The following is a 15623-nucleotide window of genomic DNA, read 5'->3' as shown; positions in this document are numbered from 1 at the left end:
ATGAGAACCAGGCTTAAAGGCTGGTTTCCATATGATCGCGGATCGCAGATCGCAAACAATCGCAATTGATCGCAGACGATCGCAGGAGATAGAACATGGTTCTATCTTCTGCGATCGTCTGCGATCACGATCGCAGGATCGCAGACGATCGCAGAAATAGTTTCCATATGATCGCAGACGATCGCAGACCTTATTGCGATCATCTGCGATCCCCGATCATATGGAAACCAGCCTTTACAGACTTTACAGTGCGGGTGTATTGGACAACCCTCCAAGGTTGAATTATGGGAATTTGCAAATTGTTTGAAATCAGTCCGTGAGAGGAAAGATCGCGTAACGAGCTCAAACGGTGTCTGCGGATGAATCTATTTTTCCAAATCCCCCAAAATACATGCGCAAAATTTATCATAAAAAAAAAAAAATAGGCCCGCTCACTGAAGGAAAAGAATTTGTAGCACGCCTGTTCGCATGCAGAGAGGTCGCTATTCTTTCCTCCCTCCGTGCGCACATCACGTGAAGGCGACGGGGGGACCTGGGGACTAGGTGCCTCATGACTCTCGCGTGGTCGCGTGTTTCTTTTAAAATATACATTACGCCTGGCACGGACGAATCTGCAATGTGTAACGATCAGTTTCGTCTCCGAAATTTCAAGCTTACGTATCCAAATGGACAAGATTTTGCTGTATCACCGGTCAGTACTTGTTATTCACGAACCTGTAGAAACCTTAATTTTAACATCGAGGAGGAATTGAAGGCCTTCCATAATTATTTGTCGCGCATTCCCGAACAGTAGCATTTTTATTTTGACAATCATTAAGCCAAAAAGTTCATAGCAAAAGGAACAGTTTTTCAGCCGTAGGGAATCTCCGAAGTACTAAAGGAAAATTTATGGAAGGAGATTTTTAAAGGAGTACTGGTACGCAAACTCAGTTGGAATGGCTGATAAGCTTACCTCACTTTCACACGGTGGTAAAGACCGTGGTAAAGGGGTTTTGCGTGACACGTGATTTGAGCAAAAAAAGCTCGTGACACGTGAAAAGAGCTCTGTACAGGCCCGCAAATGATCCCGGCCCGCAAATGATCCCCGGACCGGAAATGATCCCCAAATTGGACTGCAAATGATCCCCGGACGGGAAATGATCCTCAAATTTCGTCGCCTCATCAATAATTATAGAATGGAATGGACTCGGGAATTTGGACATTGTATTTAAACTTTATACACTTAAACTTTTTTTTTCTTATAACGTAACAATCAAATTATTTAAACGCTTTGCATGCAAATTGTTTTAGTTTAAAAATTACATTGCAGCTGCTAAGTGCAAATAAAAAGAAAATCAATTGTCCTATAAACTGGAACATACATGTATATTTTTAAAAAGGTACAGACGAATCCTTACTCTGAGTGGATTCGTCTGTTCCTTTGATACACCATGATACACCATGATTCGTGAAATGCTATAAAATACACAATCACATGATTTGTGCTTTGTCCCCTCCCCACCCCCCCCCCACCCCCCTTTACTACCCTGCTTTCAGAGATAGTTGGCCACCAAAATTGATTGAACTTTCCAAAAAGATAGGTTGATTGACATTGGTGTTTCCATAGTAAAGACATCATTTCTTATACCGGTACATTTAGTTTCAATTATTTTTTTTACATCTAGACCTAAGCTAGGCAGCCTTGATGGGCCACATGTAAATCTACAGTGGAGACTTGATTTAACAAACCTCTGTATAACAAACCCTGTATATATATATATGTATATATATATCAAGGTTCCACTGTACAAGACTGCAACGTTTAAAACAGTGAACAATAGCAGATTCACCTTTGTTTTATTTTTTCATTGATTTGAGTGTTTGCCTGGCTGAGTCACTGAAACAAGAGTTTGGTTTTATCAACAGAGTTGATAAAAAAAATTGGCCACTGTCGAGATTTGGGTCCTCACATTTTGAGCATTAGCTCTTTGTCAGAGTGATTCAAGGAATTATGGGTTGTATGTGGTTTTACAGTGATCGGTTGAAGTGCACCTGTGCTATTGGTGAGAGCATGGTAACATGCAAAACAAGAATAAATTGGTGGAATGATAATTTTACGAACTTATTCTTGTCAACACTCAAATCTCTTTACAGTGGCCAAATTACCACATTTATTACACCCATTTTGAAATCACTGGTGATCCCTGCAATCTGATTGGCTCTCAACAGTGCGATTTATTCCCAAATTGCACCATTTTTTGCTCTAAATCGCATCCTTTCTGTAGCTCATCGAAATGGAAAATTATGAAGTAACAAAAATAGAATATTAATATTGACAATGATACTCTGTGATTTCAAAATAGGTGTAATAAAGTGGTAATTGAACTTTGTGTCGTGCAATTTTGGTCTGAAATCATATTTGTGATTTCAAATCAAACTCGTGCTGCGCGCTCGTTCAATTTTGAAATCACGTGTATGATTTCAGACCAAATTGCACTCCACTCAGTTCAATTACCATTATTTATAACTCTGTTGATATTAAACCAAACATCTGTTTCTACTCCCCACTGACACAGCACTACAGTTTCTTTTATTGGAAACTAACCCTCTTATCCATTTCAATGAAACATGATTTGTGTTCTATATTATACCTGCAGCATAGAACTGCTTTATAATTAGATGAAAGTTTCATCAAATTTGCTTTTAACATAATTTGATTGCCATTGGTGAAGTCATTAGTCATGTTCTCACAGTAACGTCTTTGTTGCAGAAGCTGTAGTCCAAAACTACTCAATCAATATTTTCTTATAATCCTAATGTGTTAAAACTTCAACTTGTTCATTACAAACTGAAGGTAGTTCTACGTTACAGGTGTAATTTGCCTTGAGATCAAAACTGCATCTCATAAGCTCTATTTTGCTCCTTCCTTCCTTCCTTCCTTCCTTCCTTCCTTCCTTCCTTCCTTCCTTCCTTCCTTCCTTCCTTCCTTCCTTCCTTCCTTCCTTCCTTCCTTCCTTCCTTCCTTCCTGCCTTCTTATAAATTACACCAGTCATTTAATTTAATTTGTTCCATTTTTTTAGTGGTTTCCTTTGCCAGCTGTGGTGGGATATCGACTGCTATTGGCCTTGTACTGTTTAAGTTTGATCATCTATAGCATAATTGCTGATAACACTGGGAAGTGGTTCATTTTCCTTACAGACTGGACTTTTTTGTGTGTTACCAGTTATTTCATTTGGAGCACTGTAATATCTGTTATCCACTGGATACATAACTGCAAAGTTACAAGTCATGAACCAGAGGAACAGCGCCTTCCAGAAGAGAGAGGAAACCTCAGAAGAGAACAGTCAAGTGCAAGCTCCCGTTATTTGACACCCAGAGAGTCAGCTAGTCTGGACAGCAGTGATGGCTTGTTAGAAGAACAATACGTTGATGTATTTGAAGACACTGAGCAACTCCATGATACTGATCAGGAAATTAGACAAACTGAAAGTGATACTTCAACAAATGCGGATCATGCATGTGATTTGGGCTACTCACAAGCCTGGTACCACAAATTATCATGGCTGCTCTTCATCATTGCTGCTAATAATTCTCTTCCTGTTACAGTTGTATACTGGACTCTGTTGTACACAGGCTTTCAGGTTGGAGAGATAGATATTACTTTTCATCTTTTGAACTCAGTTTTCATGCTGGCAGAAACATGTTTAAGTAACATCCCTGTGCGCGTTGTTAATATGGTATATGCCATGCTGTATGGAGTTTTGTACGTACTTTTTTCAGTGGTGTATTGGTTGCTAGGAGGGACTAATGACAATGGTGATAGGTTTATTTATCCAATCCTTGACTATGGAGGTAAACCATATGCAACTGTTGTATTGGTTGTCCTGTATGGGTTAGTGGGGATTCCTGTGGCACAACTGATTCATTTTGGATTATTCAGACTTCGAAGTTATTTGAAGACTTTGCGAAACAGTTAATACCAATCATGTTGCTTGCAAATTATGCAAGCAATGTAATGAACCAAACAGAATGCAAAGTTTATATTTTAATATGTTATTTTAAGTAGTCTGTAATAATTTACTCTATGGTTTGAACTATTTTTAAATTGATGCAGGCAACTGATGGAGTTTGGTGCTCTATAAATTATAATTGTTTTATTATTATCATTGGGGGTACTCCCCCATGTAAGCTATGTATATCAGCAAAGGGCATGGCTTTTGAATGGTTTTTGGTTGAAAATGAGTATAGATTATAACCATTTTGATCTGAAAGTCTGTTTTAAAGAAATTAGTATGAATTCTAGAGACCATATCCTTGCTGCCATACATAGCTTATTATTTGAAGTATTTGCTAATAATTTATTTTAATGCTTGAACTATTTTTAAATTGATGCAGACGACTAGTGGAGTTTGCTGCTCTATAAATTATCATTGTTATTATTGAAGTCTGTTTTAAAGAAATGAGTAAGAATTCTTGAGACCATGGTCTCAAAAAGGGCACTGGGAAATTACAAATTTGGTCTTCTTCAAGGAATGGTAGGCCATCTGTCAACACAGAGGGATCACAGGGTTTAAAAATTTACCCATGCGCCAAGTGTCCTGTTTGCCTTGATGATGACCTTACAGTAATGAGATCCCCACCGAAGAGACCAGGGACGCATCCCCAAACAATCTCACTCGGATACCAGGGACAAAATTTCGGGCTTGACCGTGTCAGAATACATGAATGGCATTCAGCGATACACAAAATCTAACCTAGATTTTTATAAGAATGCGGAGTATCACCTATGTGTAAAAAAAAACAACAACAACAACAACAACGAACATAAAAATGAATTCGTCAAGAGGGGGAATTCTCCTCCCGTTCTCCCATCGATAATGTTTCGTTCGGCCAATCAAGTGTTAGCGATAGTTTTAGTGGTCCTGAGATTTGTAACTTTGGTTTTAGTTAGCGGGAAAACGGTCTTTCATAAGTAAAGACGGGGTATACATCAGTCCTTTCCAGCAGTAACCATCCTCCGTCCTCCGGCATTTTTTGAAAAACAAACACTCATTTTGGAAATCAAAAGACAAATTTGGAAATCAATTCTCATTTAAGAAATTAAACGGACAAATTTTCGAATTAAAAAACTTATTCGAGAAATCAAAAATAATTAAAAATAATCAAAATATTTCATTTGAGAAATCAAAAATCACACAAAATAAATCAAAGCGATTTTTTTTTTCAATCAAAGAAGAAGCCTAAAATCAAAATCGATGTTAATTTTTGCAGTGATAAGAAAACAAGATAAGAATCAAAGCAGATAATAATTCTAGTGATTTTCCTCGAACACCGTTCAAACGAGCTGCCAGTCAAATTATTCAAATCTTCCACGGTTCGGCTCAACAATATGATGTTACTTTCATTCTTATCAAAGCTAACTCACTGGATTATATTCTCCACAAGGTCGCAGATATTTCCTCTTTCATTACCCAGAGAAAATTTTCACGATGACGTTATTTAATTACAAAACTTAACCGGACAGCGACAGGATCAGAGACCACACCCAGAATTAAAAAATGCAACCGTGGACAGCTGTTTCGAGCTGAGTGGCACTCGTCACGACGGTGTAGCACAGCAAAAAGTAGAACACCCAACGCGAGTCAGTTGTTTACCAAACGCACGTGCACGTGACTGTTCTGCAGGCTACCGGATGCAGCCTGTGTGGCCGGCGTCATCGGGGAAGGGGAGAGGGAGCGAGGGAGGCGGGAAAAATGAGGGGGCATTGGGCATTTTTTCCCGCCTCCCCCGCTTCCTCTTCCCTTCAGGAAGTTTTGTCTTGAACGGGGTATCTTCAATGATTTCAAGTAGATTGTGATTGCCAATGCATTAAAACACAGTAAGAAACTACTGTGTATTCTTATTTCATTCTAGTCTTAAACAGGGTATGATTTTTATGTCTTAAGGCTGGTTTCCATATGATCGCAGATCGCAATAAGGTCTGCGATCGTCTGCGATCATATGGAAACCAGCCTTTAGATAGAACATGGTTCTATCTTCTGCGATCGCGATCGCAGGATCGCAGACGATCGCAGAAGTAGTTTCCATATGATCGCAGACGATCGGAGACGATCGCAGACCTTATTGCAATCTGCGATCTGCGATCCGCGATCATATGGAAACCAGCCTTTAGATAGGGTCTGAAAATGTTGAATTCTGTCCAACCTCGTTCCCAGGGCTTTTCCCTTCTGAACGAGGTTGAATTCTGTCTTAAACGGGATAGGGAAAACAAAGAATTGTGTCTTAAACAGGGCCAGGGTTTAAACGCCCGGGCCGCACCTCCCTACCGAAGCATCTGTTGAATACCCCTCCCCCCCTGGGGGCTTGCAGGATTGAATGACCTGCAAAATCCACGCAAACGTCTACTCTTTTTTAGTCGCAAAAATGAAATATAGGCAGCATGTTCTCTATGGGCCGCCGTAGTTTTGTTTCGTTAGGAACGTTTTCCTATTCACGAAACAAAATCAAGCTCAAACGAAAAACTGGAAGACGTGCGAGCCCGGGCGTGCGAGTGCGTGCGGAACGGCCCGTCGTTATCAATACAACAATGGATAATGACGTCCGAACATGCTAATTGTAATTTGTCGATAATTTGTAATTTGTTAATTGCAGTTAATGTTTTAAACTCGCCGGTGTTACGCATTTCAGATTTTGCCTAGACTGCTGGGCCTGCTCGTTTACGCCATCCACGCAGGCTACGTTAACAAACAGAGTTCGAAGCCATGTATCGTGAGGAATTTCGTCTTTCTCAAGTTAAACTGCAGCATTCAGACGCTAAAGATTTCATCAGGTCGCTGGTAAGTTGAATTCTGCCATATTTTATCGGTATCAGTTTGTTTTGATACAAGAAGCTGTTTTCAGCTTATACTCGAGCCATATTTGACTGCGTGGTGCGTAAGTCGTGCGTGGTGCGTGGTGCGTGGTCTTTTGGCAGTGATAACTTCCAGCATCGGTAACTCCCCAAAATCGATAGATATAGAGGTATACACTCAGGAAAAAAAGTTCAGGCTTTAAATGTGATTCATCATTTTATGGCTACAGCTCTGTTTCGTATATGGTCAGGAGCTGAGCACACTCATCATGCAACTTCAACGAATGACCGTAAACTGATTCAAAAGCTGGCTATATAAAGTAACTCAAAACTGGCGATTTAAAGCAAGCGGCTGCTAGGCGATAAAAATGCAATTCCACGTGCCGTGATAGAATTCACGTGCCATGATACAAACGGTTACGTTACGTCATACAAGAGGTTATATGAGGGCATGGACTTGTGAAATCATTCGAACTTGCTTGGCGGATAAAATACTAATGATCGGGGCGTGATACAATTCACGTGCCATAATGCTCGTGGCGTGATACAATTCACGTGCAATGATACAAACGGTTACTGTACGTTATTTTATTCGAGAGACTTTGAGTACATATCTATTTCTGTGGGGGCTTGAACTTGGTAATTCATTGCGTTTGTTCAGGCTACTAAGATCTTTTCTACGGACATAAACTTTTCGTGAAGACGTAGGTTACATTTCTTGTTTGTGTTATTATCGGGTTTGCACTTTTTGAGTACTTTCCATTTAATTAGAAATGTTTTGTTTGCGTCCTTTAGGGTCCATATATTGTTCAGATGGTTTCAGATAGTTCCAGATATTTCCTCAATCGTATCAATCTGATTTTCTACACTTTGGTTTTGCTTCTTCAAAGCTTGTATTGCTTCCATCTCAGAATCATATTTCGTTGAAATAAAGTTCTGCGCTTTTTCGAGCTCATCGAATCTTCGGTTTAAGTTGCGAACGCTTGCGTTGAGAGAGTCGAACTCCTTGCGAATTTCACTGCGGATGTTCGGCAGAAATTCTTTGTTCCAAACTTCTCTTAACTTTCTAGGGTTGAGCTCATTTTAAGCGGGTATAAGTACTATTCAACTTTCTTCCCCTTTAAGTGAAGTCGGCGATGTTAATCGAGATTAACATCACCGAGCCTATTCGTCTTCCCCCTACACAGAGGTAGTGGCCAACACGAAAGCCTTGCTCCTTTGGCCACTACGCACTTCTTCCGTAGAAAGTAAAATCATTAAGTAAATTGCTCTGTACCTTTAATTTTTTCTTACTGTAAAATATATTGTATTTCGTTGTAATAAGTGTATATAAAATTGAATAGGCCATTTTCATAATGGCGTCATTTTACTACAACTACCAGAATTCATTTCGTTTTCCTTTTCAAATTCAAATTTTGTAATCCCAGTGGACAGCAAAGAACAATAGCTCTAATTTGCATGAGAAAACAAAAACCAGGATTCTGGTAGTTGTAGTAAAATGACGCCATAGTGGAAATGTCCTATTGAATTGAATTGCATTGCGTCTGTTGGCGTTTCGGAAGAATGTGTTGTGGTTTCGGTATCGTTCTTTGGTCTTCTTTAAAGTTTGATGCCAGTCCCACGTACGATTCTGTTGTTCTTACCGTCGTTCGCTTGGAGGCATTTACCATCAAGTGGACATTCTGCTTTCTTCCTGCAGTTGCAGCTAGGGTCATGATTTTGGTTTGGGGTTGTCGCTACTTTGAGAGTATCTGTTTTTTACGTGATGCGATGATGGTTTTCATGTTTGGCATGCACGAGTAGCTGAGTTTTAGTGTGTGTATGTTGAAGATCTTGTTTAATGGGAGGTTCTTGGGGAAGCATTTGTCGACGATGGATAAAAATTTATTTACAATTGACAATTTCTAAATTAAATCTCCTATACTTAGCATACACTGACATAAACACTCCAATATCAACTTATCAATATAAGCTCAAATTCTTTTACTCAGTCAGAAGTATCAACGATATGAAACATGATTTAGCCAAACAAAACGGCACAATTTCAAGAAGTTTGTTGACAAAACGGTTTCCTTGAACAAATTCAAAAACTGATCAGTGGCAAAATTGCAAGTACCTTCGGATAAATTGTCGTGCGTGATGTATTCCTTGGCCTGCCAATTTTTCTGAACGTGCCTTGTTTCGCGTTTCGTAATAAAAATGCTCCGCGCGATAACCAATTAAGGTTCGGGATTTTTTCCAGCAGAGGAATCAAACACGAAAATTGTCATCGCAGAACTAAGTGTGACACGATAGCGATCGCGTCACCGATTACATCTCTATAAAGTCAAATTGGAAAATTAAGTGTTACTGTGGTCACCCAAATCAAAGCTATTCAGCGAAACTTTCTTTTGGGACTATTGTGAGTTTATTATGCGAAGTTCGAACTTGTAAGTCTCTAGATAAAAACCTAAGGCGTGGACATTAAAAAAAAGCTAAAGAGCAGCAGTTTTCTCAAATGTGGATTTCGGCATTTCTTAAAGATGACCTTTGAAAGTTAAAACGGGTTAATGGATCCTAGTCACCTAAACATCGAGCGCCGAGTCAGAAACTGTCTCTCTTTTCCCCTCTTCCTCAGCGTGCACTTGCGATCGATCGTTCGATTCGATATGACCATTCTTCTTCTGTAAAACATTCGCGTTGCTTGCAGTGAGGTCTGAATAGGCCATTTTCATGATGGCGTCATTTTACTACAACTACCAGAATTCATTTCGTTTTCCTTTTCAAATGTAAATTTTGTAATCCCAGTGGAGAGCAAAGAACAATAGCTCTAATTAGCATGAGAAAAGAAAAACCAGAAGGATTCTGGTAGTTGTAGTAAAATGACGCCATAGTGAAAATGTCCTATTCAAATCTTTGGAATTCTTTTAATTTTCTGAGCATTCTGCAGTGTCTTGCGAGGGTCCCGAAGAAAGCTGCAAAACCTCACTATACTTTTCTGTATCGATTTCGAGTGATTTCGCATTCGCGTTTTCTATGCCCACCATCTACATCATGCGGAGTTAAATTCATGTGGTTGCTGCTAGTGCGACAAACCTTCCAAAGGTTCATGTCACCCTCGCTAATCAGACGAAACGGAATGCACCATGTTCGAGCTGCCGGCCTCCTCTTCTCCTTAATATGCTATATCCAAGGGCTTTAATCCTTACGTTTTTGCTTTCTTTGCCACTCGACATGCTCTCATTGCCTTTACCTTTTTGTTCTAACGACTCCAGAACCCTCCATGCGCTAAGGGAAACGTTCACAAACGCTTCACAACCGACGCCAAATGTTTTGATTCTAAAGAATAGTGACTCGCAGAATACTTCGGGGAAAGGGAGGGGGGAGCTAAGGAAGCGAAAAAAATGAGGGAGTTCGGGACCCCCCCGTCCCCTTCGTTGATTACTTAACTCGGCACCTTACGGCCCGAGTACAAAGAACGCGAAGAATTTGAAAACGCGACCGAAAACTTTACTCGTGCCACCCGAGTACAAAAAACGAGACCGAAAACAATGACTCATGGCCCGAAGTCTTATCTCTCGGCCCATCGCGACCAAAAAAATAAAAAAAGAATTTGATAATGCTACCGAAACCTTAACTCGTGCCGCCTTGCGGCCCGAGTAATAGATAGTTGTCAAAGGGTGTCACGTTTTCCAGCTTAAGAAGTTGATGAGTATTGTACACTAATGGCCTGAATCGAAAAAGACACGACCTTAAGCTTTCGCTTGCTTGTTAAAAATCTCATACTTGTCCACATTTTTTTCTTGGCGCTGGGGGTTGGAGGTAAGGGGAGGATAAAACGAAATGCTAGGCTGATCAGACAGCTTACAAGGGTAATTTATTGCCCAATATTTCGGTAAGAAGAAACTAACCTTCTTCAGGGGCTGCAAAAAGCTAAGGGAGTGGGATTCAAAAGTAGGGGGAGGGGCAGGGGGAGTGGAGAGGGGCATGTCTGCCTACGTTTGCCGTCTTCGCTTTTGAGTCTCGAGAAAGATAACAGGCTGAGTAATGATCAAAGAACTAACACACTTTTTAATTGTTTCTGTCGCAGTGGTTTCCAGATGTAGTAGTGACCATATTCCGAGCTATTTCCGCCGGATTCTGCCTCGGTTGGATCATCTACAGTGGCTTTCATCCCTCCAATGGAGAAGAAAAGTGGTTTATATACTTCACTAACTGGGGCTTTACATTCCTTACGCTGTATTTCATCTGGGCTACCGTGGTTTGCGTTCTTCATCATCTTAACGGAACAAATCAACAGGTTACCGCCATGCAATTGAAGGCTGTGGAAAGTGATAGGAATGATGTGGAAGGAGGGAATGTTCAACCAGTCGAGAACATGTCTTGGTATCACAAAGGACTGTGGGTAATCTTTAACATTGCTGCCAATGTCGCCATTGTGATCACCCTGTTGTACTGGACGCTGATTTTTGGCGGGAAGATCAATGGTTTGGACATATCAACCCACCTGATTAACAGTGTTTTAATCTTGATTGACCTTATGTTGAGCGCGGCTCCTGTGAGAATTCTTCACGTTGTTTATCCGTGGATATTAGGTTTCTTGTACGCAATGTTGACTGTGATATTTTGGGCAGTAAAAGGCACCAATGCTCTTGACGAGCCTTATATTTACTCAGACATAGATTATAACAACACTCCAGCCGTGTCTAGCGGCATTATTGTTGGCTCTGTATTGGTGGGGCAGCCTCTTGTTCAAGCTATCCTTTTTGGTTTGTACAAACTGCGAGGTTTCCTGAGCCTTAAATGCAGCAAGCAATAAGTACCAAAGATTGAATCAATGCCGCCAACTGTAACGGCACAGATGATTTAACTTTTTTTCCAGCACCCAAGTATACTTTCACACAACTGAGTTTTTTTTGTCTTTGAATATCAAATTTTGTGATGAAGTAAACAAAATTACCACAATAGCTATGAAGTCCCAAATATACGTTTGGCTTTAAAAACCAAGTGTTGTCAGGAGCCCATGGGCTACTGGTGTTATACTGAAATAGCAAGCATGATAGAGCATGAAACCACGTGATTGAAAATCAATTAGTTTGGTGAGAGGACTTCTAAAAAATAGGAAATTCATGAACTCCTTTCGTTAACATTTTTACAATCCTATAAGGAAAAAGGGGGGGGGGGGGGTGGAGCGACCCCTGACTACAACAGGAGCCGGTGTACCTTGATATATCCACCGTGTGTTGTAGTAGCATATCAGATCTTCACCTTAAAAGTCTTGGTCCAAATTGAAAGAGAATAAAAACATAAGTACAAAGCACATGTAGTCAACAACAGTGATAGGTTCCTCATAAATCGTTTGAATTGTAACAAGATAAAAGCGATACATGCAAAACTGTTCATTCCCTTTGTAGCATACTTTGCGAAGTGTCGTTATTTGAAATAAAGCTGGATACTGTTAAATTTGAGTGGAGCTTTACTTTTCCTGGCATTTATACTTTCTGGGCCGTTAAGTAACGAAATGTAAGTTGTAAGTGCCTTTCGAACAGTCAGTGCCAAATTGGCGCTTGTTTTAAGTTTGGAGATCAGCTGTCATCTATCGGTGGGGCTAAATCGTGTGCAAAAACCACGATTTCAATAAAAAATACAGTCAATTCTCTCTAAAGCGGGACCAGCTCTAGGTGTCCGCCTTATAGAGAGGTAATGTAACTAAACACAACTGTACACCAGTGACGTCAGAGCTGAAACGAGGTCTTTATTAAGGCAAGTTACAATTGCGCGTGTTGCTCAGCAAAATTTCAAAGTCAATTTGAAGGAAAAGTCTTTTTCATCATTTACATGTATTGTATGTACTGTACACAGTACTAAGCCGAGAAAAACTGTAATGTTTGATTGTCTTTGTTGGGAAAGTCTGAAGTCTTGTAGGCGCTGGGAAATTTTCATCAAGTCAGCGACCAGATTTTCATCTTTCAGTCACGAAGAGGCAAAGCACTGTAAGTCATTTGCAATTCTGATGGCTTCAGTTGTTGACTGAATTTAAGGTTAGACTGGTTATAAAGTCAATATTAGGCAATAGAGTTGCACAGCTGATGTTAATTTAATGTAACTTACGTGTACGTGATTTTATCTGATTGTTCGCTTCCGCTCACGAACACAAACATCGAGTTTCTCAGATTGTTACAATAAACAATCTCTGGGTATTCTTTATTCGCCTTCTTTCATTCAAACATATACATCATAATCATACACATGTAGTATCGGATAAGGCAGGAGATCCAGCAAGCTCTAATGAGCTTTTTAAAAGATCTCCGCAGTATTAACACAATTTACTAAGACTAATTACAGAAGGCGGACTAATGACAAGTAAACTAATTACATTGTAGGTATAATTTTACTAATTAACCATATTTGTTCTACTATTAATAGTTACAGTGTCGCTATAGTATCCCCAGGTTGGGATGGTAGCTCAATTTGAAATAATATCCAGGCCATAATTTATTGATTGTACAAAGAATGCCATTCTAGTGTCCGGCTTGGCAGGTATTTTCTACCAGAAGTCTTTGAACATGGGAAATTTAATTTATTTTAATGGTTGAACTATTAATTTTTTAAATTGATGCAGATGACTAGTGGAGTTTGGTGCTCTATTAATTATAATTGTTCAGTGTTATTATTATTGGGGGCATCCCACTGTATAAGCTATGTATATCAGCAAAGGGTATGGTTTTTGAGGCGTTTTTGTTCGAAAATGAGTATATATTGCAACCATTTTGATCTGAAAGTCTGTTTTAAAGAAATGCATGAGTATGAATTCTAGAGACCATGTCCTTTGATCCATACATAGCTTATTATTTGAAGTATTTTCTAATAATTTACTTTAATGCTTGAGCTACGTACTAATTTTTAAAATTGATGCAGACGACTAGTAGAGTTTGGTGCTCTATAAATTATCATTGTTTTATTATTAAACAGTGGTCTCAAAAAGGGTACCGAGAAATTACAAATTTGGTCTGATAGATTATCAGTAAAGGTCTTGTTTCTAGTAAGTCCTAACCTAAGGAAAGAGCTATTTCAGATGAGCTAACATTATAGCCATAGTTGCTGCAGACAAATTGCTGTGTTAGTGTAGGGGCTTCAAGCCGGCTGAGGCACACTCCAAGAAATGGTAGGCCATTTGTCAATACAGAGGGATCACAGGGTTTAACAAGTGTCCTGTTTGCCTTGATGATGACCTTACAGTAATGAGATCCCCACCGAAGAGACCAGGGACGCATCCCCAAACAATCTCACCAGGATACCAGGGACAAACACTCAGCCGCGCCTTAGACAATGTAAGAAAACATGAATTGCATTCAGTGATACACAAAATGTAACCTAGATTTTATAAGTTCGAGAAGGTAGCCAAGGAAGTGCAGTTTATAAGATGGACAAAAATAAAAAGGGAGGGGTCATTTTATTTCACAGAGATCCATGAAATTCCACCGAGCCCTTTCCCAGCTGGAACGGACCCAAAAATGCTGAATAATGTTTACGCAAATTTTATCTTCAAAAATATTCGTTCAGACGATTTCAACCGCAAAAGATTCCTGCAGAAGCGATGCTAAAAAAAAAAAAAAAAAAAAACAACAACAACAACAGCAACAAACAATTCGTCCAGAGGGAGAATTCTCCTCCCCTTCTCCCATCGCTAATGTTTCGTTCGGCCAATCAAGTCTTGGCGATAGTTTTAGCGGTCCTGAAACTCGTAATAATTACGAGTTCCAGGACCGCTAATTAATAATTATTATGAATATCATCTGAGATTTGTAATCTTGGTTTAGTTAGCGGGAAAACGGTCTTTTATGAAGTATAAAACGGGTGCTCTGTAATTTATGTGTTGTTATTTTTCGGTGATCTCGGTTTGTCATCGTGGAAATAACACATCAGTCCTTTATTTTTTGAATAAAAACTCATTTAAGAAATCAAAAGACAAATTTTGGAAATCAATACTCATTTAAGAAATCAAACGGACAAGTTTTGGAAATCAAAAACTCATTTTGAAAAATCCAAACCTAACTTGGGAAATCAAAAATGAAACAAAATAAATCAAAATGATTAAAAAAAAATCAAAATTTCATTTGAGAAATCAAAAATCACAAAATAAATCAAAGCGATTTTTTTTTCAATAAAAGAAGAAACCTTAAAATCGAAATCGATATTTGTAGTGACAAGAAAACAAAGCAAGAATCAAAGTAGCTGATATTTTTAGTGATTTTCTTCGAACACCGTACAAACGAGCTGCCAGTCAAATTATTCAAATCTCCCACGGTACAGCTCAACAATATGATGTTACTTTCATTCGTATCAAAGCTAACTCAGGTCATGGGTTCAATTCTCCACAAGGTCGAAGATATTTCCGCTTTACATTACCCAGAGCTAATTTCCACGATGACGCTATTTAATTACAACTACTATAATCCTCTTCTTTTCTCTTTTCTCATTTAAATTTTGTATTCCTAGTGAGGTTTACACATAAACAATATCCCTAATTTGCAAGAGAAAACAACAAACGGAGGGATTCTGGTAGTCGGTAGTAAATGACGCCATCGTGGAAATGGCCTATTGGACCAAATCAAGTTGCCACGCTACAAAATCAGCTTGTACAAAATCCACCGTCAAGATCTACCCTGCAAGCAGTGGTTTCTCCACCGGGTCGCCACGCTACATACCCTGACTCCAAGAGGATAATTTTCGCGGCTCTCTTGTTTTCTCTCACGAAAAAATAGCGAGGCGAGCGCGGAGCGCAAGTCACGCACGACGGGAGGGCGCCCCTTC

General features: G+C 39.5%; 2 protein-coding genes across 3 annotated transcripts; both read left to right on the top strand.

Moving 5' to 3' along the window:
* Window positions 1-577: 577 nt before the first annotated feature.
* Window positions 578-5866, top strand: LOC146454726 (protein rolling stone-like). Of its 2 annotated transcripts, none has more exons than XM_085095115.1 (2): window positions 578-691; window positions 3061-5866. In XM_085095115.1, exons 1-2 carry the CDS (start codon window positions 617-619, stop codon window positions 3955-3957), a joined length of 972 nt encoding a protein of 323 aa, XP_084951241.1. In that variant the 5' UTR covers window positions 578-616; the 3' UTR covers window positions 3958-5866. The 2 variants fall into 2 exon arrangements, with proteins under 2 accessions (XP_084951241.1, XP_084951242.1); XM_085095116.1 differs by having other exon boundaries at window positions 603-691; window positions 3204-5866.
* An 80-nt stretch (window positions 5867-5946) lies between these two features.
* Window positions 5947-11636, top strand: LOC146454725 (protein rolling stone-like). The gene is made up of 2 exons (XM_085095093.1): window positions 5947-6816; window positions 10900-11636. Exons 1-2 carry the CDS (start codon window positions 6742-6744, stop codon window positions 11626-11628), a joined length of 804 nt encoding a protein of 267 aa, XP_084951219.1. The 5' UTR covers window positions 5947-6741; the 3' UTR covers window positions 11629-11636.
* Window positions 11637-15623: the final 3987 nt, after the last annotated feature.

The sequence above is a fragment of the Pavona decussata genome, unplaced genomic scaffold (genome assembly GCF_977016875.1).
Source record: "Pavona decussata unplaced genomic scaffold, jaPavDecu1.1 SCAFFOLD_300, whole genome shotgun sequence".
NCBI lineage: Eukaryota > Metazoa > Cnidaria > Anthozoa > Scleractinia > Agariciidae > Pavona > Pavona decussata.
Note: the sequence above shows the minus strand (reverse complement) of the source record. Positions and strands in the feature narration are given on the sequence as shown.

Excerpts from the sequence above, each read along its gene's own strand:
- LOC146454725 (XM_085095093.1), top strand. The coding sequence starts at position 6,742 with ATGTATCGTGAGGAATTTCGTCTTTCTCAAGTTAAACTGCAGCATTCA. Across the intron at positions 6,817-10,899 it reads AAGATTTCATCAGGTCGCTG|TGGTTTCCAGATGTAGTAGT; the intron begins GTAAGTTGAATT and ends TTTCTGTCGCAG.
- LOC146454726 (XM_085095115.1), top strand. The coding sequence starts at position 617 with ATGTGTAACGATCAGTTTCGTCTCCGAAATTTCAAGCTTACGTATCCA. Across the intron at positions 692-3,060 it reads AAGATTTTGCTGTATCACCG|TGGTTTCCTTTGCCAGCTGT; the intron begins GTCAGTACTTGT and ends CCATTTTTTTAG.